At 41.1% G+C, this 27,967-nt stretch overlaps 2 protein-coding genes across 5 annotated transcripts; one reads left to right on the plus strand and one right to left on the minus strand.

Annotated features, from left to right (window-relative positions):
• Positions 1 to 138: 138 nt before the first annotated feature.
• On the plus strand, positions 139 to 7,480 carry LOC116389549 (X-ray repair complementing defective repair in Chinese hamster cells 5). Of its 3 annotated transcripts, XM_031858304.1 has the most exons (21): positions 141 to 407; positions 697 to 810; positions 897 to 1,080; positions 1,819 to 1,867; positions 1,994 to 2,116; positions 2,296 to 2,475; positions 2,616 to 2,730; positions 3,112 to 3,250; positions 3,336 to 3,448; positions 3,551 to 3,613; positions 3,698 to 3,835; positions 4,034 to 4,124; positions 4,352 to 4,479; positions 4,666 to 4,862; positions 5,042 to 5,132; positions 5,270 to 5,339; positions 5,463 to 5,572; positions 5,847 to 5,943; positions 6,157 to 6,224; positions 6,332 to 6,406; positions 6,575 to 7,475. In XM_031858304.1, exons 1-21 carry the CDS (start codon positions 186 to 188, stop codon positions 6,587 to 6,589), a joined length of 2,382 nt encoding a protein of 793 aa, XP_031714164.1. In that variant the 5' UTR covers positions 141 to 185; the 3' UTR covers positions 6,590 to 7,475. The 3 variants fall into 3 exon arrangements, with proteins under 3 accessions (XP_031714162.1, XP_031714163.1, XP_031714164.1); XM_031858302.1 differs by having other exon boundaries at positions 139 to 407; positions 6,157 to 6,406; positions 6,575 to 7,479; XM_031858303.1 differs by having other exon boundaries at positions 140 to 407; positions 6,332 to 7,480.
• LOC116389548 (collagen alpha-2(VI) chain-like) lies at positions 6,958 to 27,750 on the minus strand. 2 transcript variants are annotated; one of them, XM_031858300.1, is made up of 29 exons: positions 26,903 to 27,750; positions 23,135 to 23,189; positions 15,936 to 16,076; positions 14,246 to 14,856; positions 14,113 to 14,133; positions 13,889 to 13,954; positions 13,742 to 13,795; positions 13,598 to 13,642; positions 13,466 to 13,492; positions 13,356 to 13,382; positions 13,198 to 13,242; positions 13,046 to 13,099; positions 12,708 to 12,770; positions 11,765 to 11,827; positions 11,619 to 11,672; positions 11,494 to 11,529; positions 11,352 to 11,414; positions 10,836 to 10,898; positions 10,494 to 10,556; positions 10,325 to 10,387; positions 10,185 to 10,235; positions 10,009 to 10,107; positions 9,608 to 9,670; positions 9,464 to 9,499; positions 9,318 to 9,363; positions 9,085 to 9,237; positions 8,003 to 8,455; positions 7,884 to 7,922; positions 6,958 to 7,799 (listed from the first exon to the last, which is right to left on the minus strand). In XM_031858300.1, the coding sequence occupies exons 1-29, from the start codon at positions 26,927 to 26,929 to the stop codon at positions 7,198 to 7,200; spliced, it is 3,183 nt and encodes a 1,060-aa protein (XP_031714160.1). In that variant the 5' UTR covers positions 26,930 to 27,750; the 3' UTR covers positions 6,958 to 7,197. The 2 variants fall into 2 exon arrangements, with proteins under 2 accessions (XP_031714160.1, XP_031714161.1); XM_031858301.1 differs by lacking the exon at positions 26,903 to 27,750 and having other exon boundaries at positions 17,673 to 24,906.
• Positions 27,751 to 27,967: the final 217 nt, after the last annotated feature.

Genomic DNA, 27,967 nt, shown 5'->3' on the forward strand with positions numbered 1-27,967 from the left:
CAGCCATGAAATTAGCCACCAGTCGACTCGATTTACATAAAAGCACAGACTAAAGCACACCCTTAAATTGTGCACAGCGCCATATGAAGCGCTGGAGGGCGTTTGACCTACATCTCATCATTACGTTACGTTGCATTGACTCGTCTCGAGCTCAAGAACACCGCAACTGACACTATCACAGACTGATGCAGGTCTGGTATTTTTCGTTAAACAGGTATTCACTAATTTATGGTGAGCAGCCAACATTAAGAGATCGCATGGTGCTCTGTAAAATTAATGCGGAACAATTACCTCTGGAAACCGGAACTACATCCTCGTTTCTACCGTTCACAGTTTCTTGTCGGAGCCATAATACAGTAACGCGCAGACTTAGGAAGAGGGAAAAAAAGAAGATGGCAGGTGCCAAAGTAAGTTACTTTCTTTCACGTTTCTTAACGAACTTAACAACTCTTTTGTCCAGTCTGTGAGCTTATCTTTGCTGTGTCGAATGGGCAGTTTACAAACGTTGGAAACAAATAGTTCTTCAGACGTTAAACGTTGGCGACATGTTGAGACATGTTAAGACCCCCATTGAATGTATACCGAAACATTATACATCTGTAGTGTTTTTAACAGTATGAGAACAATTAGGTGCCTTAAATAATACATTTGGAAAAATAAAACAATGCTTTTTTTTGTATTGTTCATTTTTTGTAGTCAGCATTGGTGTTGTGTATGGACGTTGGGTTCTCCATGTCCAACTCTGCCCCGGGTGAAGAGCCTCCTTTTGAACTTGCCAAAAAAGTTATCCAGAAGTTTGTGCAGCGCCAGGTAAACTTCTACCACATATTGAAATCTATCTTTTAGGATCTCTGTAATCTTTGAAACACACTGAAAACAAAATGCCTTTTTGACAGGTTTTTGCAGAGACCAAGGATGAACTGGCTTTAGTTCTGTTTGGCACAGACTCCACCAAGAACTCACTGGAGCAGGACGGCCAGTACCAGAACATCACTGTGCATCGCAACCTCATGATGCCTGACTTCGAGCTTCTGGAGGAAATAGAGAATCAGATCCATCCAGAGAGTCAGCAGGCTGATTGTATCCTTTTGCTTACTTCTTTAAAAATACAGTTTTTCAGTTAACATTGTATAGACGTATAAAGACGTATAAAGACTACATCTAATAGTACTAAAGGTTTTAAGTTACTTGTTTTGATGTATTTCATTTCCTGGATAAGCCAAAACAGACACTCCTGGTATGTTATTTTATCCATTAACAATTTCTTAATTGTTTTCCCAAAAACTGTATTATATGACAATATCTATTATATTTATATTTTGATATGAATTCACATATACTGTGATAGAGGCTGTGCAACATCAAGGGCTTTCCTTTCACACTAATTTGTAATAAGACAGGTAGCTCTTCATCAAAGCTTACAGGGTTCATACCTTCAGGCTAAGTGTAGTGTTTTGTGCTGTTTAATCTGACTGATATCCAAAAGCATAAACACGTTTATAGTGATATCAGATATACTAGAAAGTAACAACATTGATTAAAAAGGTAGCAAACACGCAGATCTCAAACAAAGATGCTCATGTTTCAGCCAAAGTCTCACCAATCAGAGCTACTCTTTTTCTTTGTGAAGCTGTAACCAACAAATGTTTAACATCAAATATTTGCAAAATATTACAATAACGCAGGCAATTCTGTGTGAGTTGTGACTCGCACAGAGACTAAACACTTTGACTTTATTCATGCATCCTGTTTGTGTACAGCCCCGTTATCCTCGATGATGTGTGAGAATGTGTTTCCTCCTTAACTCCCATTCAACAGGGCTGGATGCTCTTGTTGTGTGCATGGATCTCCTTAAGACAGAAACGCAGTAAGGAGCTGCCTGTATCGCACACATTGTTCTCACGATTAACAGAAAGAAAGAAAGAAAGAAAGATGTCCATGCACTTAAATGTTAATTATTGTCTTTGACATTGTGTTTGGGGTTTCTTTTCAGGGGGAAGAGGTGTGATCGTCTCAACATTTCCCTCCTGACTGACCTCAACACTCAGGCCAGCTCAGAGCAGCTGGACGTTATCATTGATAACCTGAAACAAGCTGATATCACTGTGCAGTTTTTGTAAGCTTCAAACACGTTCACTATGTGTCATTTTAAAGCACACATGATACAGAAGCTCCACATATTTTCCCAGTAAAGTTATAGAATAATCAAACTTACAATGTTAAATGGGTCTCTTGTAAAGTACATTGAGTGTACTCATTCCTATGTGTGCTTCCTTCCACCAAAACCAATTTCAGCTTGCCTTTCCCTGCGGAGGAGGATGGAGAGGGTGGAGGAGATCCGGACGGAGGAAGCGGTGGTCACCCGGGCGCAGGCAAAGATCTGTCCGGGGAGCAGCAGAGCGGCCTCGACATGGTGAAACACATCAGTCTGAGCCTCAATGAGGAGGATGGCCTGGATCAAATTTACTCCTTCAGGTTTATTTCTCATGCCTTAACTTCTTTCTTCTTTACGTGTGTGTTTCTGTCTGAATCACATGGTGCTTTTTACACCTAAAAGTAATGAATACTGTTATTGGATGATTTTGGCTTTCCCCTGTGCTTCACTCCCGCTGTAGGAATGCGATTGAGCAGCTGTGCATGTTTAAGCGTGTCGAGAGGAGGCCGATGGCCTGGCCCTGTCAGCTGACCATCGGCAGCTGTCTGCCCATCCGTATCGTTGGATACAAAGCAGTAAGTTTACTGTGAAGTACGCTGGATGAATATACACGACATGCTTAATACAAAGATACATTACGTTTTTAGAGCCCGGCGCCGCAGTTGCTCTCCACCGACTGCAAGACCCAGTGGATGATGGGAAACACCTGGCTGTCGCTTGATCAAACAGCTGATTGGCTCTTAGTTTCAACAACACCACGTTTTTTAGAAAATCCTAATTTTCTGTAGGCTATAAGTCTAATGTTGTGTAATGAAGGTTTTAATATGTTCACAAACATCTTGTGTGGTTGATAGTAACAATATTATTACAGATATATACTACATAAACAAAAGCGCAGAGAAACTCGGATTGCAACACACACACAGTGGTAGTGTGACTTTATTCTCTGCTTCCAGGTGACAGAGGAGAAACTTAAGAAAATGTGGACCACAGTTGATGCTCAAACCAACAAGAGGGACGACGTGAAGAGAGAGACTGTCTATTGTCTGGATGATGACAATGAGACAGAGGTGCAAAAGGATGATACCATCCAAGGTGAGCAAATTGTACGAGATTAGATTACTCAACGTTCTAATTATCACTTAATAACACTCTTAAATATAATATTTTGTGTCCACAGGTTTTCGTTATGGAAGTGATATCGTTCCCTTCTCCAAAGTAGATCAAGAACAGATGAAATACAAGCACGATGGGAAGTGCTTTGCTGTTCTTGGCTTCGCCAAAGAGAACTCGGTATTATATATATATTCTATGCTAGTGTGATGTAAAACGAACTTAAACCTTTTCAGACTGCGCTGGTTACTTTATTCACCTACTGTTTCTTTATACCTGCAGGTACGTCGCCATCAGTTCATGGGGACTCAAGCCATCAAGGTGTTTCCTGCCAAGGATGATGAGGTGAGGGTGGAGAGACCCGCCACATTGCTGGTGATGACACATTGATGCTGACCTGTTTCTGACTCTACTGTTCCGTCTGAGCAGCATGCAGGAGTTGCGCTGTCCGCTCTCATCCGGGCGTTAGATGAACTCAACATGGTGGCCATTGTACGTTACGCCTATGACCGGCGCAGCAACCCTCAAGTAGGAGCAGCCTTCCCCTGCATCAAGAGGAACTATGAGGTGAGATCAGACAACTAAAGATGCTGTTTTAGGTACATTTAAAGGGCCAGTGTGTAGGATTTAGCGGCATCTACCCCTACTCGCACACCTGCCTTTCCAAGACTGAATAAATATAGATCCCCCTAAATCCTACACAACCTTTAACTGTATCGGTGTCAAGTAGCACAGAGTTAATGATCTGTCTTTCACCCTCAATAGTGTCTGATCTACGTCCAGCTGCCCTTCATGGAAGACCTCAGGCAGTTTACGTTTCCTTCTCTTGAAAACAACAAAAGGTTCACTGCGTCAGGTACAAAACACCTCACAGAACTCACACATTCATGTTTAACTGACTGCAGATTTCTGGAGCTTTCCGATTATCACAGCAGCAGCTACAATATTTCGACCCGCAGGTGTGACCATGACACCTATGGTCACCAACGCTGTGTGTGTAAATCCTTCAAAGAGAAGAATCAGTTCGAAGACTTCACTTGGAGATGGAGGACTGGACTTTTGTGTGTTATGTGATTCCTCTAGACACGCAGCTGTCGGCTGTGGACTCCCTCATTGACTCCATGATGTTAGAAGAGGATGATAACGGAGACAAAAAGGACATGTTCAAGGTCCACCACATTCCCAACCCTTCCTTCCAGAGGCACTTCCAGGTACTGCAGTTTGTATATGAGAGATACAGTACTTCTGTTACTTATTCTGAGTTGAGGCGACAGGAGTGTCATTTTTTTAATGTCAGAAAATTTTTTAAATAATCTGTCTGACTAGAGCTTCACCAGCTAGAGGCTGTTCATATTCAGTCCTCAGTCCCGGTCTGTCTCACCCAACCTTTCCCTCAGTGTCTGCATCATCGGGCAGTGAGCCCCGACACCCCTCTTCCCCCCATGGAGCCGTGGCTGAAGGCTGCTCTTGAACGCCCCGATGTCGTCGCTGAACGTTGCCAGGGTCCACTCGAGGAGCTGAAGAAGAAGTTTCCTCTCGTGGAAGTGGAGAAGAAAAAGAAGCCGAAGACGAGTGCACAGATCTTTGGCAAAGAGTGAGTTTGATTTAGTGTGGCGGTTGGTCCCTGAACGTTACACACAGGAATGTTAGTCACGTAGTGTCGAAAATATTCATTTGGGAGATTGTGTAAAAGAATTTGTAATGTGTTTATTATCTGACAGTAGTGTTTAATACATGTCAGTATGGAGGCTTTACTTTTTTTGCCATTTACAGCTCTGAGGAGCCAGATGCCAAGAAGGCAAAAGGAGATGAAGAGGAGGAGGACTACAGCTTTGCTGACATTGCCGAAGGCTCTGTTACTTCGGTGAGAATCAGGGGAGACGGGTTGCATAACAATCCTAGAGAGAGAGAGAACCACAAAAAAAGTACTTCACCACTTGTTTTAACAGGCATACTTTTCCATTTCACCTCCGTCCTCACAAATGTAAAACTCTTAACCAGGTGGGAAGCGTGGATCCAGCCAAAGACTTCCGGACTCTCATCAAGAAGAAGAGTCTTCCGTTCGGAGAGGGTGCGGTCCAGCTTTTTCTTGTGTCTCTGTTTGTATTATAAAACATGGTGACTCATGTTCAGCCCTTGTAAATTGTGTTTCTCTCTTTGTTTGCTTGCGGTGACCCCCGTGTCCTTCCCATAGTCTGTCAGCAGCTGACTCGCAGGATAGAGCAGTTGCTTGGCAACAAGGACACACAGTACTACATGAAAAGCATCACCTGTATCCAGGCTTTCAGAGAGCAGTCGGTTAAGGTAAATAAACATTCGCTATCTGTCGTTCGGGCAAATGCAATTATGAGGAGGCGGTTTCTGTTCCAGACGTCTGTGACATTATCAGAAGGCATAGTTTTGGTTTTGCTACGGAGATTATGAGTCAGTTTGAGAAGATTACAACGAGTCTGTTTAATTTCCCGCGGCTTGAACCGAGGCCAGTTCCTGTGTGCTTATGTTGTCTGTGTGTAGGAGTTGGCTTTTAGGAGACTCGTAAAACGGATTTCTGAATGTTTCATATTTTTCGTAAATTCAGCTGGAGGATGCCAATCTGTACAACGGTTACCTCCAGTCCCTGAAGAGAAGCATCCCAAACAGAGGGCTGGAGGTCTTCTGGGACCTGCTTGTTCAAGGTACGATAAGCCTCTTTACCCGCGGCTGCAGGATTTCATCCAAATCATTTCTCCCTTGAGGAGAATTTCCACATCATTTCCCTGGGTGCCAAAAAAATAAGTAAATAATGCAAAAGTGTGGGAGCTGATAGATGCTTGAAAATGCACTGCGGCCTGAATCACGAGCCTGCTTAAAGGCGTTTATAGACTTATTTCTTGCTGTTTGATTGACAGATGCCATAACGCTTATCAGCAAGGACGAGGTTGAAGGAAGCGCTGTATCCAAAAGCGATGCTAATCAGGTGACCCCCTATTTAAACCACTGTGAGGCGTTAAGGAAATGGGGAATGTTTTACCTATTTGAAATGAAGAATGTACTTCTACTGACCGAAGCATATTCTGTCCTCAGTTTCTGGTTACTGAGGAGAAGAAAGAGGAGGCGGCTGCACCGCCTGCTGCAGATACTGGAGATGTTGATGACTTGGCAAGTGTGATTTCTTTAATTCTGACCTTTTTCAGCTTTTAAATATTTAACTGAAGTTGCCAAAACTCGTGTTAAGACCATTTCCTGTATTTTTAGGACGGCCTATTGAGACCTTTCATACAAACGCTCCAGTCTCACATCTTGTTTTTTTTCTCTCTTCCCATGCAGCTGGACCTGATGTAACAGTGGGAGCAGTGGGAGCGTATGCAGCGAGAAACAAGAAGAATGCAATCATTCAGCTCCACTGGACCAAACTTATTCAGCCGTCCATTGTTCTGCCTCCCACTTTGGGACCGATGACATTCCTAACACTGAGTAACAGCATACGTACTGCATAGAACTATGTCTGACTGAGCTAATGTGTGTGCCAGTACTGTGTGAAATACTTTTCTTTAGTACTTAAGTACTGTATGTTGAGGGCTTCAGATGTGTTTTGTCTTAAATATCAAAATGATTTGAAATAATCCTGTTTTAATTCCATGGGAATTTTCAGGAATGTTGGACGAGTGAGTGCTTTAAATCTTAAGATTTATGTGCATGACAAATCCTTTGTTTACACAAGACATCACTGCCTTGTCCAAGAAACTGCAGGTTTATTATCTTAAAGCTTAATGTACGACTTGTACTTTGATTTGTAGATGAATACAGTTTTCCCCACACACAATGCCTTGGTGTCATTTGCAAATTGTACAGTGCAAAGTAGAATTGTAGTAGACCAGTATCTCATGTTTACAATGCTGGATTAAAAGCAGTATGACCCAGTATGACGTCCACATCCATGTGGTCTTTCTTTAACACACCCACTGGATGAAACGGTCGAAGAAACTGGACAGGGACAGATCAGACAAGTCTTTTCCTTTGAAGATGGCGTCCTTGTCATCCATGGCCAGCTTCATGAGGACTTTTTGGTCAACGTCACTTCTTGTGGCTATCACAGTGGAAACAACCTGTGCCCCGCGCATGGCACTCACAGCCTCGTCCAGGTCGTTGCTCTCAGTGATGCCGTCTGTGATGAAAACGAATGAAACCTCTGCGTTGCGTCTCGTCTGGCGAGCATTTCCTTTACCTAAGATGGTGTCGATGGTGTAAAGGATGGCAGACCCCACGCTCGAAGAAGAGTCGAGATAAGGCAAGCGTGCAATGCCGTTGGTGATGGTGGCAGGGTTGTGTGTGAGAGCAAAGGCCACGTGGTTCTCAGTTGCCTTGCCAAATTCTATCAACGCCAAGCGGGCTCGCATACGATCAGTCTTGTTGTTGGCCATTGTCAGCCTGTCTGCCACCTTCTGCAGAAATTCACGGACGTGCCGGAAATTCTCCAACCCAAGGCGCTCCGAGCCGTCTAGCAGAAATATCAAATCCACCGGCCGCTGGACACACAAAGCTACAGCAGGCTCTGTAATGAAAGGAACCGAATCAATCACTGAGCTGCACTCCAATGTGCCATTGAACAAATCACCTAGCCGTGAACAACACCTACCACGTTTACAGGGGAGATCAGGGCACACAATCACAGGGTCTGGAAGGGAAATCAAATGGACATGAGTTAGAGAACTGGTCAGAAGTCCCAGTATTGTTGTACTACTGGTCCAGGCTCACCAGGACAGAGAGCCGTCTCCATCTGCTGTATCATTTTCTCAGCCACCAAGTCTACGTAACGCTTCATCCCAGTGACGCGCTCCTTCTTGTTGCACGCGATAGACACCAGGATCTCGTCATCTTGTTCCTTTTCAAACATATCACCAACCCCGATGGCGTTCACCACCACATCGTTGTTGCAAAGGTACTGGAGCAAATCCTCATTATCACGTGGGTCATAGCGGCCGTCTGTGATCACCACCACGGACACTTTGGCTTGGGCTCTCCTGCCGTCCCTGATGAGGTGATCATAGGCGAACTTGAGTGCTGAGGGTGTGAAGGTGCCCCCGGCTATCCACTGCAGCTTCTTCACTGCCGTTTTAAAGGCAGACATGGAGTTGACGTTTGGGTCATTGAGACGAATGGCCTCAAAGGTCCCGTTGTGACTGAACTGAACAACTCCGACTCTTGTGCCTGGAAGAGGTAGACATGTCAAGGGGGGGCAGATGAGGCTGGCCTTACTCTATAAGTCATTACTGTAAACAAATCCCACAAAAATACCAAAGCCAAAAATACAGTAATTCAAACAAGTGTAAATTGTGCATTTGTCTGTGACTACTTTCAGTCACGTATTAGTACAAACATGGTGCTGTGGTGAGTCTTTTTAAATGGCAGTAGGATGCCTCAAAATTGACCACAGTGTCCATGGATCATTTCTGTGTTTTTTCGTCGTGTTTATTACTTGGAGTTCGACCACACAGCTATAGTATGATTGGGTTGTACAGAAAATACTTCTCCGTATCATAAATTAGTTGTTGGTCTTGGTCTTTACATTGGATTTGTTGAAAGTAAGAAATACAAAATATTGCCAACCTTACTCACAAATGTGTAAATCAAAAACATTGCTGATGTTTTGGCTTAAACAGTGTAGTGAGGGCCTGTCCAGATATTTTGGCTCTATCTGTATATTCAGTGGTGGATTAAGTTGATTCACGTTTTGGAAACGGTTAATCTCTTAGGGCAACCTCTATCTACTTCTTGTCACTTGAAACTGTGTCTGCAAAAGGATTTGCAGGGATGTCTGGGCTGTGTTTTGACTGTACCGGTTGATGACACAGGGTCGCTGGCCATAGATCCCAACCGGTTGATGGTGTTGACAACAAAGTTCTTTTCCAGGGTGAAGTTTGTCAGCCCAACACTCTCTGAGCTATCAATTACAAATACAATGTCCAGAGCTCCACAGTGCTTCTCACAGTCTGAGACAAAAGAACAAGAACTGGATCAGTATGCTGAAAGACAATAAACAATGAAGCTGTGTTTGATCGGTGATATTTACCACAACAACCACACGTCTCCCTGATGTAAGCCATGACATCGCAGTCCTGCAGTGACGGGTGTGCATGTTAGAAGTAATACAACCAAGGAAATATAATTACTTTATCGTATTTTTCAAAACTGTACTGCTTTATGAAGTTGACTCACATTGAGCCCAGGATCGCCCACTGGTCCTGGGTCCCCCTGCACACACACACACACACACACACAAAGAGGAGAAGGCAATGCAATTGGATCTCAAATTTGCATGCATTGCCAAGACATTATCTAAGTGTTTGAGCTGTTGCTTACATCAGATCCAGGATTTCCTCTTGTTCCCCTCCCTCCTGGCTCACCCGGCTGACCCTCTATCCCCTGAACAGAAAACATTTTTCAGTGCAAGTGTTTTTGCATAAAGTTGCATTTCTGTGGAAGTAAGATTTTCATTGATGTCTGCATCTGTTTCACTTTGTTCAATGCTGTGTTCACCAAACTTCATCCACTTTTATTGATTGTGACAGATACCTAAAAGCTTGGATAAATCAAAGATATCTGCATGGATAGATATTATTACTGAGCAGCATACACAGCATTCATTTTAAGGTATTCTCTGCACATCATGAACTTCTTGGTGTTTTGTTAATCTACGATCTCTGGTCAAAACACAGGTTGACACCCAAATTGCACTTCAGACATGTTCTTATTTAACTTACAGCCTCTCCTGGTTGTCCGTTATTTCCAGCTTCTCCTTTGGCACCACATTCACCTCTGCCCCCCCGGGGTCCTCTTCTACCTGGATCACCTCTGTCTCCCTGGAACGAGCACAGTTACTTTAGACCCGAGTATGCAACATATGCAGGAATTTTGTGAGGGAGAAAGAAAACCGTACAGTGGATCCTCTCCGTCCGGGATAGTTGAATCCTGCTCTTCCATTGTCACCCTTTAAAAGAAAACAAAAAAATCACAATAATCACAAAATGTTGAAGCATTTTACATGATGAAAGTGATGGACAGAAACTTTTTACCCACTTTTGGTCCAGGTGGCCCAGAGTCTCCCCTTCGTCCAGGATCCCCAGGATTTCCCATGGTGCCCTGCAACCACAGAAGAAACTCAATAAAAGTTACATTATCAACTGTGTATTTCACACAAATATTTTGTTAAGAATATACAGTTTTTATGGTGTTATCAACGACACACATTTCCTCCGAGGCCCCCTGTTTCTCCTGGCTGACCCCTCGGTCCCGGCAGTCCTTGGTCTCCCTGGACGAGAAAATATGAGGGAAAACATCATTACTAGACATGACCTTCACTCCAGCCCACGTACACTGACTTATTCTGGCTGATGGGAATTTGGCAATGCACAGTACTGGACAACTCAACGTCCCTGGAAGATGTGTTTTTACGATAACAAGTTCAGTTCAGGCTATCTTGGTTGCAGACCCAATACATGAAGGCGAATCTAAAGATGACTTGCTGAATTCTTAGGAAGCTGCTGAGTCATCCCTCTGCCAAAATCCACCCACAACATGATCCCCTCACCTTTGTGCCATTGAGTCCATTTTCTCCGGGCAGGCCTCTGCCCCCCTGTGGCCCTAGTTCTCCCTAGAAAATAAATGAGTGTGTCAGGATTTGCATCACACCATTAATCATCAACCAATGTACACAAAACACAACAGTAAAGCAACAATTTGGGCGTAATTATCCAGAGAATCTGATAAAAAAAATGGCCAATAGCAACACAGAGCTGAGTCAGGCTCGGCAAGGAAGTGTTTCTGATCTTTCTCTGGAAGATTAAATCCCTGCAGAGGGATTTGAAACTCGTGGGACTCATTTCTCTCATGTTAAATTCTCTTGTGAGGTCAACCGAGTCCACTATTTGTTAGCGTTTCACAATAAGTTGTTATTTGGCTCTCAGATCCTCAGCACCAGCTCTGTTTCCCATCGTGTTCTTCTCAGCATGTTTTGTTTTAAAGCAAACTACACTAAGTTGAGTCATATTTCTGTAGAACTGTATTTTCTACAGTTTCTAAAGTTTCCTCTGAGCGCTGGACTTACCGTTGCTCCTTTTAGCCCATCAGAACCTTGTCCTCCCTTTGCTCCTGGGTCTCCTCTCCTTCCCTGTTAATATTCATTTAATGATAATTTATAACAAACTATGGCAATTTTTATTTGTTTTAAATAAAAGTGTTTGAGATACCCCTTCGCCTCTTTGTCCAGGTCCGCCAGGAATTCCCTGCAAGAGTAAATAGAGTCAGCTTTGTAACTTACTCAGAGTAATACATAGCAGAAGTCATTATAATGAAAATAAATGTTTTTCCGTACCAGAAGACCCTTTGTTCCCGGTGGCCCTGGATTTCCAGGATTTCCTTCTTCACCCTAATGAACAGAGATTTTTGATTTTGTTTTTCAGCAAAGGAGAATCTTCATTTTCTAACAATGTTTTCCATTGTGTTTAATTTAAAGTTTACCTTTGGTCCTTGGTCACCCTGAATGCCGGGGGGACCCGACTTTCCAGGAAGGCCTGAGTCTCCCTAAACAAACAAATCACATTATCTACTGCACATTTGAGACGTCTGAAAGTCTACGGAGCACATCAAATTATGAAACGTTTCACTTTTCTTGGTTTAGATCTATTCTGTTGTGAAAATTCTGACCTTCTGAAGTCGGATCCTCTGAGATCCAATAACAATATATTAAAAAATCTTTCACTCTGAACCAAATGACCAACATACCATGAACAAAGTGACATCCCTTGAGCTCTAGCATGGCTAATCACAGTTTGCAAAGCGTTTTAAAAATGTGGAAAGTAATATCGATATAAAGTTTGAGGAAGGGGACTATTGTTAGCCACACTGGCGGTGTCTGTTGATCTGTCTTTCACTTTGGTCCAAACTGAAATATCTCAACAACTACTGAAGCATTTGCTGTACAACCTTGTTCAGACATTCACGATTCCCAGAGGATGAATCCTACTGACTTTGGTGATCCTCTAACTTTTCCTCTAGCGCCACCAGTTAGTTAACATTTATGTTTTCGAGTGAAATGTCTCAAAAATGTATTTCTATTTGGTTGAGACATTCATGTCCCCCTCAGTAATACCGTCAGGAAGCCTTTAATTTTTCCTCTAGTGCCATCAAAGATTTTATTTAGTTGAATATGACTAAATGCCTGTAAGATGACATCCCCATCAGCCTCAGCTGTACTTTTTGTTTGGTGTTAGCAAATATTAGCATACACACTAAACAAAGATGGTAAACATAGTAAACATTATACCTGCGTGTCATTGTGAGCATGTTAGCATTGGCAAAAAGCATAGCTGTGCCTAAGTACAGCCTCACAGAGCAGCTAGCATGGCTGTTGTCTCTTAGGCTTGTTTTTAGAGAAAGATGCTAGTTTTGATGTAACACAGACCTTTCCTCCGTTGTCACCCGGTGTCCCAGTGTCACCAACATCTCCATTGTAACCATCTGGTCCCTTTTAGAGACATACAACAGAAACATGCAGTAGTTCAGTAAACCAGTAAACTAATCCTTATTATAGCTCTATGGCTGATGTAATGTAGAAATGAAGCCACATGAATCACTTCATCTAATACATATGATTAAATAAGACGGTTAGAATAGCACTGGATCCACTAACGATCTTACCAGAGATACATTTTCTCACCTCGGTCAAAACATTTAACATTTCAACACTAGCACCTTGAGAGCATCATGTAAAGAAACATTTCATACAAGTACTAGACTTACCTCGTTACCTGGATCACCTTTGCAACCAGGAGCTCCAATTCGGCCGATTTTACCCTGAAGAGTTCCCAGAGACAATGATATCACATCAGTGTGCTGAACAGATTCAGAGTCACTGTGTATTGTACATTTTACTTTGTTGTATGAAGACTCACCTTTTGACCGTCGGTTCCATTCCTGCCAGTTACTCCTGCCACACCCTGAGTATTCGGACAGTGAAGACAGAAAAATGTCACGAAACAAACATCGACGGTGTCGGATGTAGTAGGATATAAAATATAAAATGTGTGCAAGTAAACATTAAAACTCTTACCTTTGCTCCACCTGCTCCGAGTTCACCCTGATGAGATAAAGAATAGCCATCAGACTTTCATTTAATTTGACGGATGAAGTGAAAGGCGGGGGCATAAAGATTTCTCTCACCGTGTCACCTTTCGAACCAGTCCCTCCCTATATCAGAGCACAGAAGCACACGTTACTGAGATAAAGGATGACAAATTAGTTAACTATGAATGTGTAGCACACAAGACCATCAATCAGTGGGCCTCAGCAAACCTTCGGACCGGGTTGTCCGATTGGACCTTCAATGCCAGGATCACCCTGTAATATAATAAATCATATTCAGCATAAAAATTACACAATAATGTTTATTTTTTTATAGAATTTCAAGGTGTAATAATGTTGCTATCTTGGACCTACCTCTTTACCCTTGTCTCCGCTTGCCCCCGTATTACCTCTATCTCCTTTTGTACCCTAGAAATAAGAAGAAAGAACAAAAAAATAAAATTTGGTACAAACAGAAATATACATCATTTACATATTTTTGATTTTGTTTTTGCTACTCACTTTTGGACCTTGAGGCCCTTTTGGTCCAGGGATCCCAGGACTCTCCAGGCATTTTTCTTTATAACACTACATGATCAAACACGACAACAAAACCGTATTAATTGTAGTAACACATGAAAACATAGAAAACAAGAGATTTGGCACAATTTCTATAAGCAGAAATGTATCCCTTTTTAATGTCTGATCAAATAACATACATATAATAATAGTTAATTCCTCCTTACCTGTACAAAGGCTTGATGTTTCTGCAAAGAAAAAACAACTCTAAGTGAAAAGTGCCTTGTAATGATACTGTAAATTAAATCTGAATTAGAATATAAGCATTCAAGGTAAGAAAGGAGGAAGATTTCAGATCACCATAATTTTTATGATACGATCGATGGATTCAGTCTTTATTTCTGGTTTCCCATCAACGATGTCCACAACTAAGTAGTCATCACGGTACACTTCAGGGAGAGCGCCGGCTACATCCCTCATTCCTAATTCATCGATGCTCCTGGACGCTGCCACTGAGAAAATTTGTATCTTTTTATGCAATGCCTTCTCTGCCATTTGCCGTACCCCTCCACATCGCTCTGCTGTCACATGCCCGTCCGTGATGACCACAGAGAAGAGGACGGCCTTCGTCCCTGAGTAGTGGTGGGTCATCTGGTGAGTCATTTCTTTGAGGGCGCAGTCGGTGTGGGTGCCTTTGCCTTTATATATAATCCCATTGAGGTTCCTGATGAAGTTCTCCTTGGTTGTGAATGGACTGAAGATGTGCTGCGACTCAGAGAAGTTCAGGCCTCCTATGGACCAGGAGATCTGGATCTGGCCCATGTACTCCTCATCAACCAGCCTCTGGGCAAAAATCTTGGTGAACTCCATAACTTTTGTCACCAGGCTCCCAGGCGGGGACTCCTGTAAGGCAATGCTTTCTGAGGTGTCGAGGGTAAAAAACACCTTGACGGGACAGTCAATTATCCCAGCTGGAGGAGAGAACATTGACCAAAGTGTTAACATCTTTACTGTCGTTACAAATGTAACACATGCAGTGGTAAAAAGTAACAAAGTACATTTACTCAAGTGCCGTATTAAAGTACAGTTTTGAGGTAATCTTACTTTACTTGCGTATTTTCTATATTTTTCTACCCCCTACATTACAGAGGGAAATATTGTATTTTTTTACACATGGATGTATAAAGAGAACTAGACAAAGCGTCGGAGGCGGGGCCCCGTTCATTCCTGTGAAAGTTGCTCAGTAGCACATGAAGCAAATACAAGTTCCACTACCGAGTAAAGAATTCAGATGAACAAAGGAAGGAAAATAACTCTAAATAAGGGCTGTTCAAGTGTTCGTACCGGGAAGTTGATTTACCTAAAATAAAATTATCCCGTGAATTACAGAAGTCTCTTTCCAAAAGTAAGACTATGGGGAAAAGTATTTTTGGGCCACATGGCATCACGTAACGGACCCGAAATGTGTAATTCCACCGTTTGACCACGATGTAAAACTTGCTTCAAATCCTGGTGGTGCTAGTTACTAGGCCTGCTACAAGAAATACTCTATCGTCTTATGGTACAATATATGGACAATCATTTTTACGTTATCAACTTATTGTATGATATATGGACTTGATTATTATTTGATCAGCGCTGACTAGCGCTTGACAGCTACGTTAGAGAATTCTTTGCTCTGATTGTTTGTTTTTCGTTGGGCGCAAAAGCCACTAGGAGCACTAAAAGAAGGCAAAGGAACCTTATTTTATCCACAGATTATCAGTCTCATGTACTACTGTCAGCACATAGAGACAGTTTGAGGAAATATGAAAATAATAGTTATTTTTATTTCTTTACCGACTGTAGCTTTAAGTATATGTCATTACCAATACTTACTTTTACTCATGTAATATTTTGAATGATGGAGTATTTCTATTGTGTGGTATTTCTACTTTTACTGAAGTCAAGAATCTGAAAACTTCTTCCACCATTGAATATATAAAAAGGCCTAAATTCTTTAAAAGAAATTCATATTCAACTGAGCTCTAAAGAAATGAATGGAACTCACTCTTACAACCTTGAGGTGGATTCGTATTTGGACTGTCGCCTCGCCCAGGTATCGGCCTCGGTCCACGAGGGGTCAGACCTTGAGGGATTGCAGCTTGGAGCATGCACAGAAAGATGAACCCTGAAATCATCGCCATTTTTCCTGCAAAAGAAAAGAAGAGAGAGAGGAGAGGACAGTTGTTGAAGGCTTACTTTTCACTCCAACGCTCCCTTTAAATGCAGGAAATAGCTGTCAAACAAGTGAGTCTTCACAGAAGGCATCTTCACAGAGCTTAGGAATGTTTATCGTTGTTTTAAACAATGTCTGCATGTGAATAACCACGCACTGTTGAAAAGAAGGGCAATATTTTAATTTGTGGCTGAAATGGAAATCTTTTCAGTTGCATATACCACCTGTTTGATGAAACAGTCATCCACGCCGGGGGTTCACAAACTATGTCATGTCATGAATGATAGAACATGAAAAAGACATCAGAGGATCTAGATAAGATTTTGTTTAAGGAGGGCCCACATCTAAAAAGGAGTTGTACTGTTTGAAAAACATAAAGATGACAACAGATGGATAAGATTTTATTGAGGGAACTCGAAGCCAGACAGCTGTGCTGTTGTACAGTGCTGGAATGTAAGTACATTTACTTAAGTGCTATTTTGAGGTACTTGTACTCATCTTGAGCATTTCCTTTTAATGCTGCTTTATACTTCTACTCTACTACAACAGTACTTTCCAGCGGGAAATACTGTATTATACTTTTCAGCCCATTACATGTTTTCAACAGCTATATATTTACATGCTTCACACATTCATATTTCCTATTGATTAAACTACCCAACACTATATAAAGTGGATCAAATTAGCTCCACTGGAACAGCCACATCATTAAAATGTAATAGCAACACCATGGTGTAGAAATACTCTGTTACAAAAGGCATGCATTAAACCTTTAATTCAGTAAAAGTACAAAATCATTGACATCAATACACTTCAAGTACCAAAAGTAAAAGTACTCACTATGCAGAATGGCCCATTTCAGAATAATGTATATCATATCACTGGATTATAATTATTGATGTATTAATGTGAGAATCACTTTAATGTTGAAGCTGGTAAAAGTGGGGGTCATTTTAATTAATCTGCTGGGTGGGCTGTGAACTTCCTCTCAGGGATCAATAGAGTTTTATCCTAATCTGGCACAATCATAATTTCTTTGTTAAATGTAGTGAAGTATAAGATACAATATGCCCCTCTGAAATGTAGTGGAGTAGAAGTAAAAACTATCGTAAAATGAAAATAGTCAAGTAGAGTGAAACTACCCTTAAAATTGGACTTACATACAGTACTTGAGTAAATGTTACTTTCCACCACTGCTGCTTATTAATGCATCAGTAATTGTGGTCCAATGCTATAATGCAGAATAACATAAAACTCTGCTTCTACTGCTATGCTACTTTTACTTATGATGAGTTGAGTACATGTTGCTGCGAATAATTACACTTTACTTTTTAGAATCAGCACTTTCACTTATAACAACGTATCTCCCACAAGGCGACCACATCAGCGACCACTATCCTTAATTTAACTCTCTGTAAATTATTTTCTTCCAAAAACACCGTCATCTGTGACGTACGGTACATATAAACCAAAGACTAATTGCTTTATATTTTGAGTTGCATCTGGTCCGTGCTTTACACACTACACTTCACTAAACCTTATAGAAAAGTTAAATTAAAGTGTACTCACCGCGGCGACAGTACGGACAAAGTTCTTAATGAACGATGCGACAATAAACTGTCGGGAATCAGTTTCCAAAGAATGTAAACTATAGATAATCTTCTCAGTCTGAGCTCCCATATCAGCCGACTGGTCCAGGGTCATCTCTTGGTCCAGGAGACGCCCAGTTTTAATCTCGATTGACGCAAGAGCGCGCTTGATAAACGCGTGCACGTGCACGCGGAACGGAATTTCATTGGAGAGATGATGTTTAGATAGTCGGCCTGTGTTTGACATAGCTGCTGGAGTCAAGAGAGACAGCACGGTATCCAAAATGTTGGTGTAAATCTGGAAAATAAAGCAGCTTTAAATAAACACAAGATGCCGTGATAATCTATCTATCTGCCTGATTTGACAGAATAAAAGTGAGCCACAGACTGATTCTCTCCAAACAGCAGCAGCTTTACAAACACTTCAACACCACTGCTGCATATCCTTACATGGAGAGAGCTGCACAGGCTGCTGTACAGTCTGTTTACACTGTAAGACTGCACAGCACCAGAGATGTCATGCTGGAATTTAACTGCTTCAACTATCCAAAAATTATAGTTTATGAAATAATGATTTGATTAATTAATCTGTAGATTAAAAGAAAAATAATTCAATCAGCCTATTTTGATCAGTTTAAACAACTTTCATGCAAAAATGTCGAAACACTCGCAGCTTCCAGTGTTTTTCTGTTTGGGTTTTGGACCGTTTGTGAAATATAACAAGCTATTTAAATACATCTCCTTAGGTTGTGGGAAATTGCATACATGGTATACATAAAGTACAAGTATGTTTACTCAGGCAGTGAAGCCTATCTAAGTGTAGTTTTCAGGGACTACTTCAGTATTCACATTTTGTGCACTTTGCTTGTGATGCATTGTTATAGACCAGCAGTGTATATAATAGTTAACATCATGTAAACCAGCTAAAACAGGGAAAAGGTATTTACACATTGGTGCATGAATATCCATGAATAGGAAATAGAACAAAAAGCAAAATATTACTCACAGAGCCTACATTTTGTACATACTTCTGTACTGTGAATAAAGGATTTATACGAGTATTTAATAAATAGTTTTACTCAAAAGTTCTCTGTGGAGTTTTCTTGTAAACGTTTGTTGTGTAACACTACCATTCAGTGTTACCAATGACCTAACTTTTAATTGTGGGGCAGCAATTACTTTTGAAAGTTACAAAACCTGAAAATTACACAATCTTACAATTTGTTATAATATGTACTTCCAGTTTAACAGACAGTTTAACACAGAGGATAATACGACTGGGCACATACTTCTCAACTTGCTGCTGCTGCTGTCCTGCCGTTTGTATAGGCTGTAAATTCAGTTAATGTAAGCAATGCCATGCAAGACCAATTTCACCATGATGTCCTGCTGCTTTCATCTGTAGTAATCATCTCAGAAAGATGCTTGAGATCGTTAAAGCCTGTTCTTGACCAGGTCACTGTCTCCTCCCAATAAAACACTTGGGGAACCATAAAGCGTCTTCTCTGACAGCTAATGTTGGCCGTTAGCCATCTTTTTCTTGGACAACCATGTACTTCTTTTTTTTTACAATTATCTTTTACCAGAGGTTTGGTATATATCAACATCACCGAGGTGTTTTGCCATAAAACACACACACGCGCGTGCGTGCACACACACACACACACACACACACACACACACACACACACACACACACACAGGTCCTCTGAATTTGATGGCACTGGAGACCCTGCAGCATGAGCTTTGTTCTCACTGCCACGAGACATAAAATCAATTTTTCATTGTCTCCTGAAGGACAATTTCCTTTCAGACTCTGCAGATATATGATCACAACTGACATGCCTGTCTTTTCATGCCTCCATGACATTCTTCTTTTTTAAAACTATACATCAAGAGCAGAGACCACAGCAGTAACTGTAGCGCGGTCACTCAGTGGTCCTGATGATTGAAACTTTATGCTTCATTTAACTTTAGTAAGCAAGTTCAGATATGCTGTGGTAAAGATGTATTGTGAGGTACTTAACAGACCTACAAAATCACTGTAAGTTTCCCAATAGCTGACCAAGGAATCCTACATTAAGATAAATCAATTATGTTTTCATACTGGGATGTGTTACTGCTTCTTTTTAGCCGCTAAAGTCCATGATATTGGACTTCTCCACTAGCACATGAATGAACAAAAAAAAGGCTAGAAAACTGAAATGTATCCAGTAAGATACCAGGAGCAAGGTAGCGGTATAGGCTTGGATAAAAAAGGGCATATAAGGATAGAGAATAGACCTGATCCTCACATAAACCATTTGCTGTTTATTCAGTTCCTTCATCATGCACATTCATTTGTGGATGAAGCTAAATCCTCAAGGGAATGGTGAAATCTTCACCTTCAAAGGCAAAACAAAGACAGGAGAATATAGAAAATACACTGAAAAACATAAAAAGATGTGGAAAACAGCAAGCGGGATTACTGACTATAGAGCCCTGTCAAATCTGGAAATAATGGTATAGCTGATCCAGATTTTGCTCAATAGAATTGCCCAGACACTGTAAACCTTTGTTGTTTACAAGGATTGGACATTTAGGGCATGTGCCCTAGTTTAAGAGATGTATTTTAATCAAGTCACACACTGTACTCTGACACAGTGTAACAATCAGCAGGAATGCATTAGTGCAAGGCGATCTATTTATCGACATTCAAAGGCATCGTGCTCAGGAAGTCCCTCATCAGTGGCTCAGCTAGAGAAATTCAGTGGTGCTGCTATTGACCTGCTCACAAAGGGCTGCTGCTGTTTATAGAGAACCATAGTGTGTGTGTGTGTGTGTGTGTGTGTGTGTGTGTGTGGGGTGGGGGTGCATCTGCAGAGATGCTGAGGTAGCAAGTGAGCGATTAAGAGAGAGGCAGGCAATCTGAGCTGCTTCCTCCCGGTTAACACTCGTTTTAATGCCTGCTGCATCCAGATTAACATTTACAGGTATACGAGCAGCTGTGCACCACGAGGAGCAGGAATAAGGAACAATGAGTATGATGACCTCCTCAAACCAGAGCACTCAAATATCTTATACATTAATAAAGCAATGACGACTACATTTAACAAATAAAGGCCATTATCTTTTTGGCAGAACATATTCAAATTGTTAGTTATGGAACCCATATATGTTTTACCAATGAACACCTTTTTTAAACTTCAATATCAATACCACTAGGGATAAGAATACATTTTTTATATCCCTTAAAGTCTGATATGTTGTATTTTTATAATGTATAAGACTGTCCATAATCAAAACACAATGCAAACATATTACAAGTAAAAGTACTGTTTTAAGGGTGCAATATACATGATTCAGAAAATTTATATAGCAGCAAAAAACGAGCTGCTATGCTGTGCTTTTAGTGCATGCTCGTGCATGTGAGCATGCCCCACTGGTTAACTAAGGGCAGCTGCTCCGCATTGCGCTCAAACGGCAGTTACAGCTGATCCCGACCGACTGCAGCAGTGCCACCCTCCATATCCCCATCAGCTAAACCCTGTTAGGTTTGTCATTGCTGCGTCATTGTTTTTCACTGTTAACGCTGTTAGCACTGTTATCTGCAAACTGCTGACTCAGCTGTTGCCATGTGCAGAGTCATTGACAGGGAATCAATTTCTGAATTTTGTATTTCTGAATTTCTCTTGGGCCCTAAACTGTATAGTATCATTGTTTCACACAGACAAGCAACACCTATTACAGTGAGCAGTATGGTGTTTGCAGAGACATGCCACTTGTCACGTAAAATTACTCTTAGCAAGACAATACATTCCTACTTGTAGTTTGAACTGTAAATCACTGTCCACTCCACAAATTTTGCCACTTAAGTGTAAATATAAAGCTGTTTTTACTCAAAGTAGCCAGAGAGAGCAGTTCACCAATGGGCCACCAGGGGGAGAACACAAGCTACAAAAACATGTTACTGAGAATCTATTTCTGATCTTACAGATTTTTTTTTTGACAAGTGAAGTACAGAATGTTTTATATCTTTTCAATTGGTTCCTCGCTCGTAAAAGGAGATTCCTACTAAATTATTATTTATTTAGCGATGGCTTGTGGTTAGTCTTGTCATCTCACACCAAGAAGGTTGTGGGTGGGAATCTCCTCTGTAGACTTCCTGTTTGGAGTTTCTTCCTGTGTGCGTGCAGGTTTCCTCCCAGTCTAAAAACATGCAGATGCATTGAACTAGAGCCTCTAAAATTGCCCAGATGTTTGTTTCTCTGTGACAATTAACTCAAAAGATTCTGCCTCAGGCATAGCCCCTGGCTCTGAACAGGTATAAGTCTGTATAGAAAAAGGATGGATTCAAAAGATGAAGAATCTCACCATAAGTGTTAAGGCTGCCTCTCTTGCAATTTCTCCGAGCATTATCATTGATCCTAGCCTCTTTATAACAACTGTCATTTCATCTCACCTCAACAAAAATTGCACATTTTCATTTTCAAAGGTAGGAGAAGTAGCAGCGAGTGATTTCGGTATATTCTGCCCGTCTGATTCCGCTTGAATAACACATTAGCTGTATGCAATTTACCCACTTTCAATGGTTCAGTATTGTATATAGCCTGCATAAATCATTTTCGGGTCAATTTTCTGCAGATGAAAGCAATGCTTATACAATGGTTATGGTTTTATGACACTGTAACCAGGAGAAAGACAATCTGTCTGAAGTCACGGCTTTGTATGAATTTCAGATGTTCAGGCTCTGCAAAGAGCCTCGATTATTTGCCTCAGCAGAGATGTTAAAAGCTTTCACATTTGATAGAAAATCTAATTGATGACATTCGTGAATTACTTTTTCTCATGTTTGCCTCAAGTTAAAATTTACATAAATTTACAAACCGCAACAGTAGTTCTGCTTTGGCTTAAATTTTGTCTCATTTTATATTCAAATATGATTTATAATCGTAGAATAGTATTGAGAGGATCCACTGATTAAATGAAACCTGAGAACTATGAATGGAAATGGAAAGCACACCTTGAATTGTTTTAAAAAGATGGCCTTAAAAACAGAGAAAGTTGAAAATACAGAGTTACAAGTGTGTCTTCATACTCCCTGCTCCAACATTAATTTTAACACAGAGTATGTTATTTCCAAAGCATGCAATAGCTATGATCTCATGACGTGCAACTGAGCACAGTTAAATATGTAAACTGCTGGAGACGTACTACATATTAATTCTGACAGAAAGACTTAATTCCTGTGCGTTTGGTTGTTTTTTGAGTTTCATCAAAGCTACGTGTGTGCGCGTGTGAGTTCAAAGAGACAATTGTGAAGAGGACTGAGGCAAGCTGAATCATGATGAACTCTCTGCAACCTCCCAGCTCTTTGCAAGCTGGATCCATACAGCAGCTCCCACCCATTGATATCAGCACTTCATGGCTTAAATAATTCAGCAGAAAATCATGGTGCCATACCTGACTCTCTGCAGATACTGTACTCCTGGCATTTGATTATGATGAGGAACAGCAGCTGAAAAAAATAACACATCCACCAGGTAACATGGAGATCAATTAGGAGGAACACTAAAGCAGGTAGTTCATTTCATGATTATGCTTTGTTTCCCTTCAATAAAGTTAACACTTATATTGATAAGACAAGGTTACAGTGTACTGCTGCTTTGCATAGAAACCTACAGAAATAAAAACCAATTACATGACATTAAGCTCCTCATTCATATCAGATGTATTTTTAAGTTTATGATTTGTTTTAATGTAACGCATGTTGGAAAAGAAGAGCATCTGAGGCAGAGCTCCTGAAAGATGTTTCACACTATGATCAGCTTTGGACTTTTTGCTTGTAATGGATGTTATAAGCATCAAGATGTTTTCTTTTAGGAGACTGCATCCGAATGAGAGACATAGAGTAATGCACAGTGTCTTCACACTGTCTGTTGAAGTTGTGGGGAGAAAATGGGTAAATAAGTCCATCAATAAGTCCGCCCTGCTATGAGCATGTTTTTAACAGCGTTTTTTTCCCCTCCTACAACATGCTTTATAGATCTAGTGTCTCCTGAGATTAAATGATCTTTCATGGACATGAAACAAGAGCTGTTGTGAAATATCATAGAGCATATCTGAATCTGAGAGACAAGAGATGAGCTTTGTGAGCCAAATGTGAACATGAATATGGGTCTAATGGAGCACAAGTGACACCACTGCTTCGGAGCAGAAACGTCTTTTCATGTGTGCAGATACGGGTAGAAGCAGTTAAGCAAACTAGCTGATGATCTGTCCTTAGTGTACTTCAACCCCATTGTTGTATGGATGGATGGTATACTGTAAAAGGCACCTCTTTGAGAAAAGAAGGCACACAACATGTGTTCCGAAAAGAGCAAATGCATTCTCCAAACTCAACAAAATCACATAATGGTGTCGGGAAAGAAAATGATGGAACAAAAGTACTAAACATGTGCTATCAAACAAGCATTGATTTAGGAAGGTAAAAATCTAAGAAAAGGTTTGTGGATTAGTTTAGGCTGCCCGTTTACTGCTCCAGATCTTGAGTTTAGTTGGTCAACCTGTATAATAAAGAAAAGCTGCAGTACATCAATTTAACATGCAGAGATATGTTATTTTTTTCATAATCTTCTCATGAACTACTGCACTTATTAAATAAGGAAAATACTGATTGTGTCCTTTAATTGTCACTGATTATCATTGCGATGGTGCAGAAGGTTTGAAGGTTTTCTATTGTAAAAATACAAATTTACAGGAAGTTCTTTCTACTTTTTTTTTGATCATTGTTATGTAATACAGACAGATCAAAAAGAAAAGGGCGATGACAATCTAAGCTCAAAAATCGTTTTATGAAGGATTTGGAGTTTTCAACCCAGCATTCATTAATCAAACAGAGCTGGCCTAGGTGTCACCTGAGATGCGGTTGAAAGCGCTCAATCAATAGCAAGGGGACCTTTGCGCTTAGATTGTCTTCACCATGCAAAGATGCATTGAACATCTATGCACATTTTAATACATATTCTTTACCCCAAATATAAAAAAATAATACATTTTCAACCAATTGTGCAAATCAAACAACTTTGACTTTTATTCAATGCATGTAAGGACATCAGAGATGCATTTTGAAACGAACAAGAACATGGTATTAATCCAGTGCAGTTGAGACAAGACTTATTTTGAACTGTCAGCTGGTTCATAAATCGTTCACCTCCATGTGAGATAAGGCCTCAAACTGACTCCTCAGACTGTAGTGACTCTCATGACCAGCTCTCGTGTGCTATTGCTGGGTTGGCTGCGGACCTCTGGCTGCCTGAGGTGGCTGAGGAGGTGGAGGATGTTGTAGGGACAGTGTTGGTCTGGCACTGTGTTGCCGCTGTTGGGGTCCACATGTGTTCCCAGTCCTCCTGCAGCCGTCACCACGGCTGTAGAGGTGGAGCCATCGGCTGTCGAGGCCACCACCATCAGTGAGGAGGTGGAGGTGGACACTCCTACCCCGGTCTGATAACCTGGGCTGCGCTGTGACAGAGTCCTGTCCACAGTGCCATTCTTCCGGTCTTCATTGTCCATAGACTTACAATAGTTCAGGACCTTCCACTGCTGGTTCACGGCCTGCCAGCGGTGGAATATACGAAACACAGACGGTCCCTCGTGGACAATTAGCGCTGTGGAGATCAGAGCATTAATTAGACAACGTCACTGCCTGGCAGCAGTCTCAATGACCCCACAAAGTGATCTATATCTCTGCAGTGGTAGATTCACTGTGTTAAAGTATTAGCTGAGGGAATAGCAGAACAAAACAACTTATCTTTAAAGTACTGCACCACAACCTGAGATATCATCTTCATTTCTTAGAAACATTTTAGACGTGGCACAACTTACGACACAGCAATCCTCACCACTTTTGGATTTAGAGTTAGCAAAAATGATGCATCTGCTCTCTGGGGTTGTTCGATAAAATCTTATCACAGTTTAAAATTGCTTATTGATTTATGTTCATTGAACTCAGTATCTGGAAAATTGAAATCCATGTGCAACAAGAGCTGCTTAGACTCCAACATTTTACGGCTTTTTTTCAATTTGAAAGTAATATAGAGGGAAATACTGTACGTACGAATGGGATGTTTTGCCTGCTTAAGCTGAGCTGATTACCTTCTGTACAATCATCGCCACTTCAGCCAGTATACAGAACTGCATCACCACATACAGCTAGCAGAGTTTTTAAGGTCTTTTATTACAGTTATGGTAGAACTTTGTCCTCTGATGTAAGCAGTTACATACCGCTCTGTGCTGTAGCAGTCTGCTAAAAATGGATAATAATAATAATTCCCAACCTTTTCTATATTTACAGAGTTTATTGATAAAATCCTGTCTCTGCTCTTCAGCGCTGTTTCTCTCCCACTCCAACTTGGTGGATAAGTGAAAGTCAGGTCTTTGTGTCTGCCTGGTGACAAGTTAATCTCTTTAAAGTGCAGCGATAATGACTCCGCAGTCAATCCTTGCCACCAAACCCGGAGACAATCAATCTCCTCTTCCTCTTATCCTGCTGTCTGCTGCAGTGGCAGTAAAGAGTTTTCTTTTAGACGCAGAGCAGGGCGTTTCATTCCATGGCCATAGCAGGAAAAACAATCAAGAGGAAGACAACAGGCTTAATGTGGATGCTACAAGTTTGAATCTGGACACCCACACAAATCCAGAAGATGGTTAAAAATGCGTTGATGCACCTTTTTTTCTGTTGCGTTATCTCAGCGCACGATGGTCATCAGAGTAAATTATAGAGTGAAACACATTTCATTATATGCCATAAAAATCACTGCAGTTGCTGAATGCTCAATATTCAAAAGTTTAATTTATGTTTAATTAATTCAGTTTTGACTGAGCATTTCATCACATTTAATATAGTGACTGTAATATACTGAATAGTATTAATAAAAGTGGCAAACAATCATGTGCGTAATTCAAATATAAGCCAGTGAACCATGACAAGACTCAAGAAATGATATGAAGGAGTATGTGGTATAGATTGATTATCGATAATGTAAAACTTTCCAGCCACAGCCGGCGGCCTTTGACATTATGTTTGCTTTGCCTGTTGAATGCATAATGTACCACACTGAACACATTAAATATCATTCTGTCTTAAATTGCACAAATCAATTCAGAGAGGAATTATGAGGTTCAAAATTGTACTAAACAAGTAATAAACCAAAGTGAAATCTAGCACCTCACCGATGCAGACGATATCCATGAAGCCATACATGCCGTAGCAGATCTGGAATAGCAGATCTTGTCGCTGCCAGCGGGCTGACGGGCTGAAAGACGACCACACCAGCCAGGAGATACTGGCCATCAGGAACAGGGAGCCCAAGATGGCTGCTGCGATCTGCACTTTCTCGATCACTGTCAAGGAGATGGCCTGCCACTGCAGGAAGACACAGACAAGTACATTTGTCTTTTAACTTTACTGAGTTCTTGGAAAACACTAGGGACAAAAAACAGGAACAAATCCATTGAGAGTAAGTGACAACAAGAGAAAGACACAATCAATGGGTACAATCACTGATTAAAAAGCATTAATTAAAAGATTCACACTTCAAGTTCAGGTACATATGTGTATGCAACATATGAATTATTTACATCTGTCAATTTGTTGAGCACTTCTATGTCCACTCACAGAAGACCCTATCATCACGTTCCTTTTTAGTTGAATTCCTCGGTTTAAGATCAGAGCGTTAGAGCTTCAGTCAAGACAGTGTAATTCCTGAGAATGGTGCTCTGTCCCAAATAAATGTTGATGTGAAAACTGAAAAACGCATCCAAATGAGTCCCAGTGGAGAAGGGTCTGGGGCTATCTACCCCTATGCTCATAAACCCCAACAATTCTCTTAATGTCATGGCAAAACAGACATTTTGTAACTCAGCTTTTTGAGTTTTTCATTGGACTATTAACTTGCCAGGACCTCCTATTTTCAAAAACCTGCAATTTGTCAATATTTTCATGCACAGTGATAAAACGTTGACTTCTGATCCAGCTCTTTTCCCTTTAAATGTCTCCAGTGCTGCCCTTTACACCTACAGCTCACCTGAAGTGGGTTCTTGGTGCTGATGGCAATGACCTGATATTTGTAGTAGCAGAGCTCACAGGCCCAGGATCCTCTCTCGCTGATCCATTTGATGAGGCAGGGATGGTGGGTGCAGCGTACTGACCCACTGCACCGACATGGGCTCAGGAGCTCCCCCTATGGGAGAGAGCTAATCAATACCAGCAACCCAGGACCTGAGTTTTTCATAATT

The sequence above is a fragment of the Anarrhichthys ocellatus genome, unplaced genomic scaffold (assembly GCF_004355925.1).
Source record: "Anarrhichthys ocellatus isolate YVR2014 unplaced genomic scaffold, GSC_Weel_1.0 scaffold20, whole genome shotgun sequence".
NCBI lineage: Eukaryota > Metazoa > Chordata > Actinopteri > Perciformes > Anarhichadidae > Anarrhichthys > Anarrhichthys ocellatus.

Excerpts from the sequence above, each read along its gene's own strand:
- LOC116389549 (XM_031858302.1), top strand. The coding sequence starts at position 186 with ATGCAGGTCTGGTATTTTTCGTTAAACAGGTATTCACTAATTTATGGT. Across the intron at positions 4,863-5,041 it reads GCACAGATCTTTGGCAAAGA|CTCTGAGGAGCCAGATGCCA; the intron begins GTGAGTTTGATT and ends TGCCATTTACAG. Across the intron at positions 5,133-5,269 it reads CCGAAGGCTCTGTTACTTCG|GTGGGAAGCGTGGATCCAGC; the intron begins GTGAGAATCAGG and ends ACTCTTAACCAG.
- LOC116389548 (XM_031858300.1), bottom strand. The coding sequence starts at position 26,929 with ATGGCTTCATGGATATCGTCTGCATCG. Across the intron at positions 11,415-11,493 it reads CTGGACAAAGAGGCGAAGGG|GGAAGGAGAGGAGACCCAGG; the intron begins GTATCTCAAACA and ends GAATATTAACAG. Across the intron at positions 10,899-11,351 it reads ATGGGCTAAAAGGAGCAACG|GGAGAACTAGGGCCACAGGG; the intron begins GTAAGTCCAGCG and ends TTTATTTTCTAG.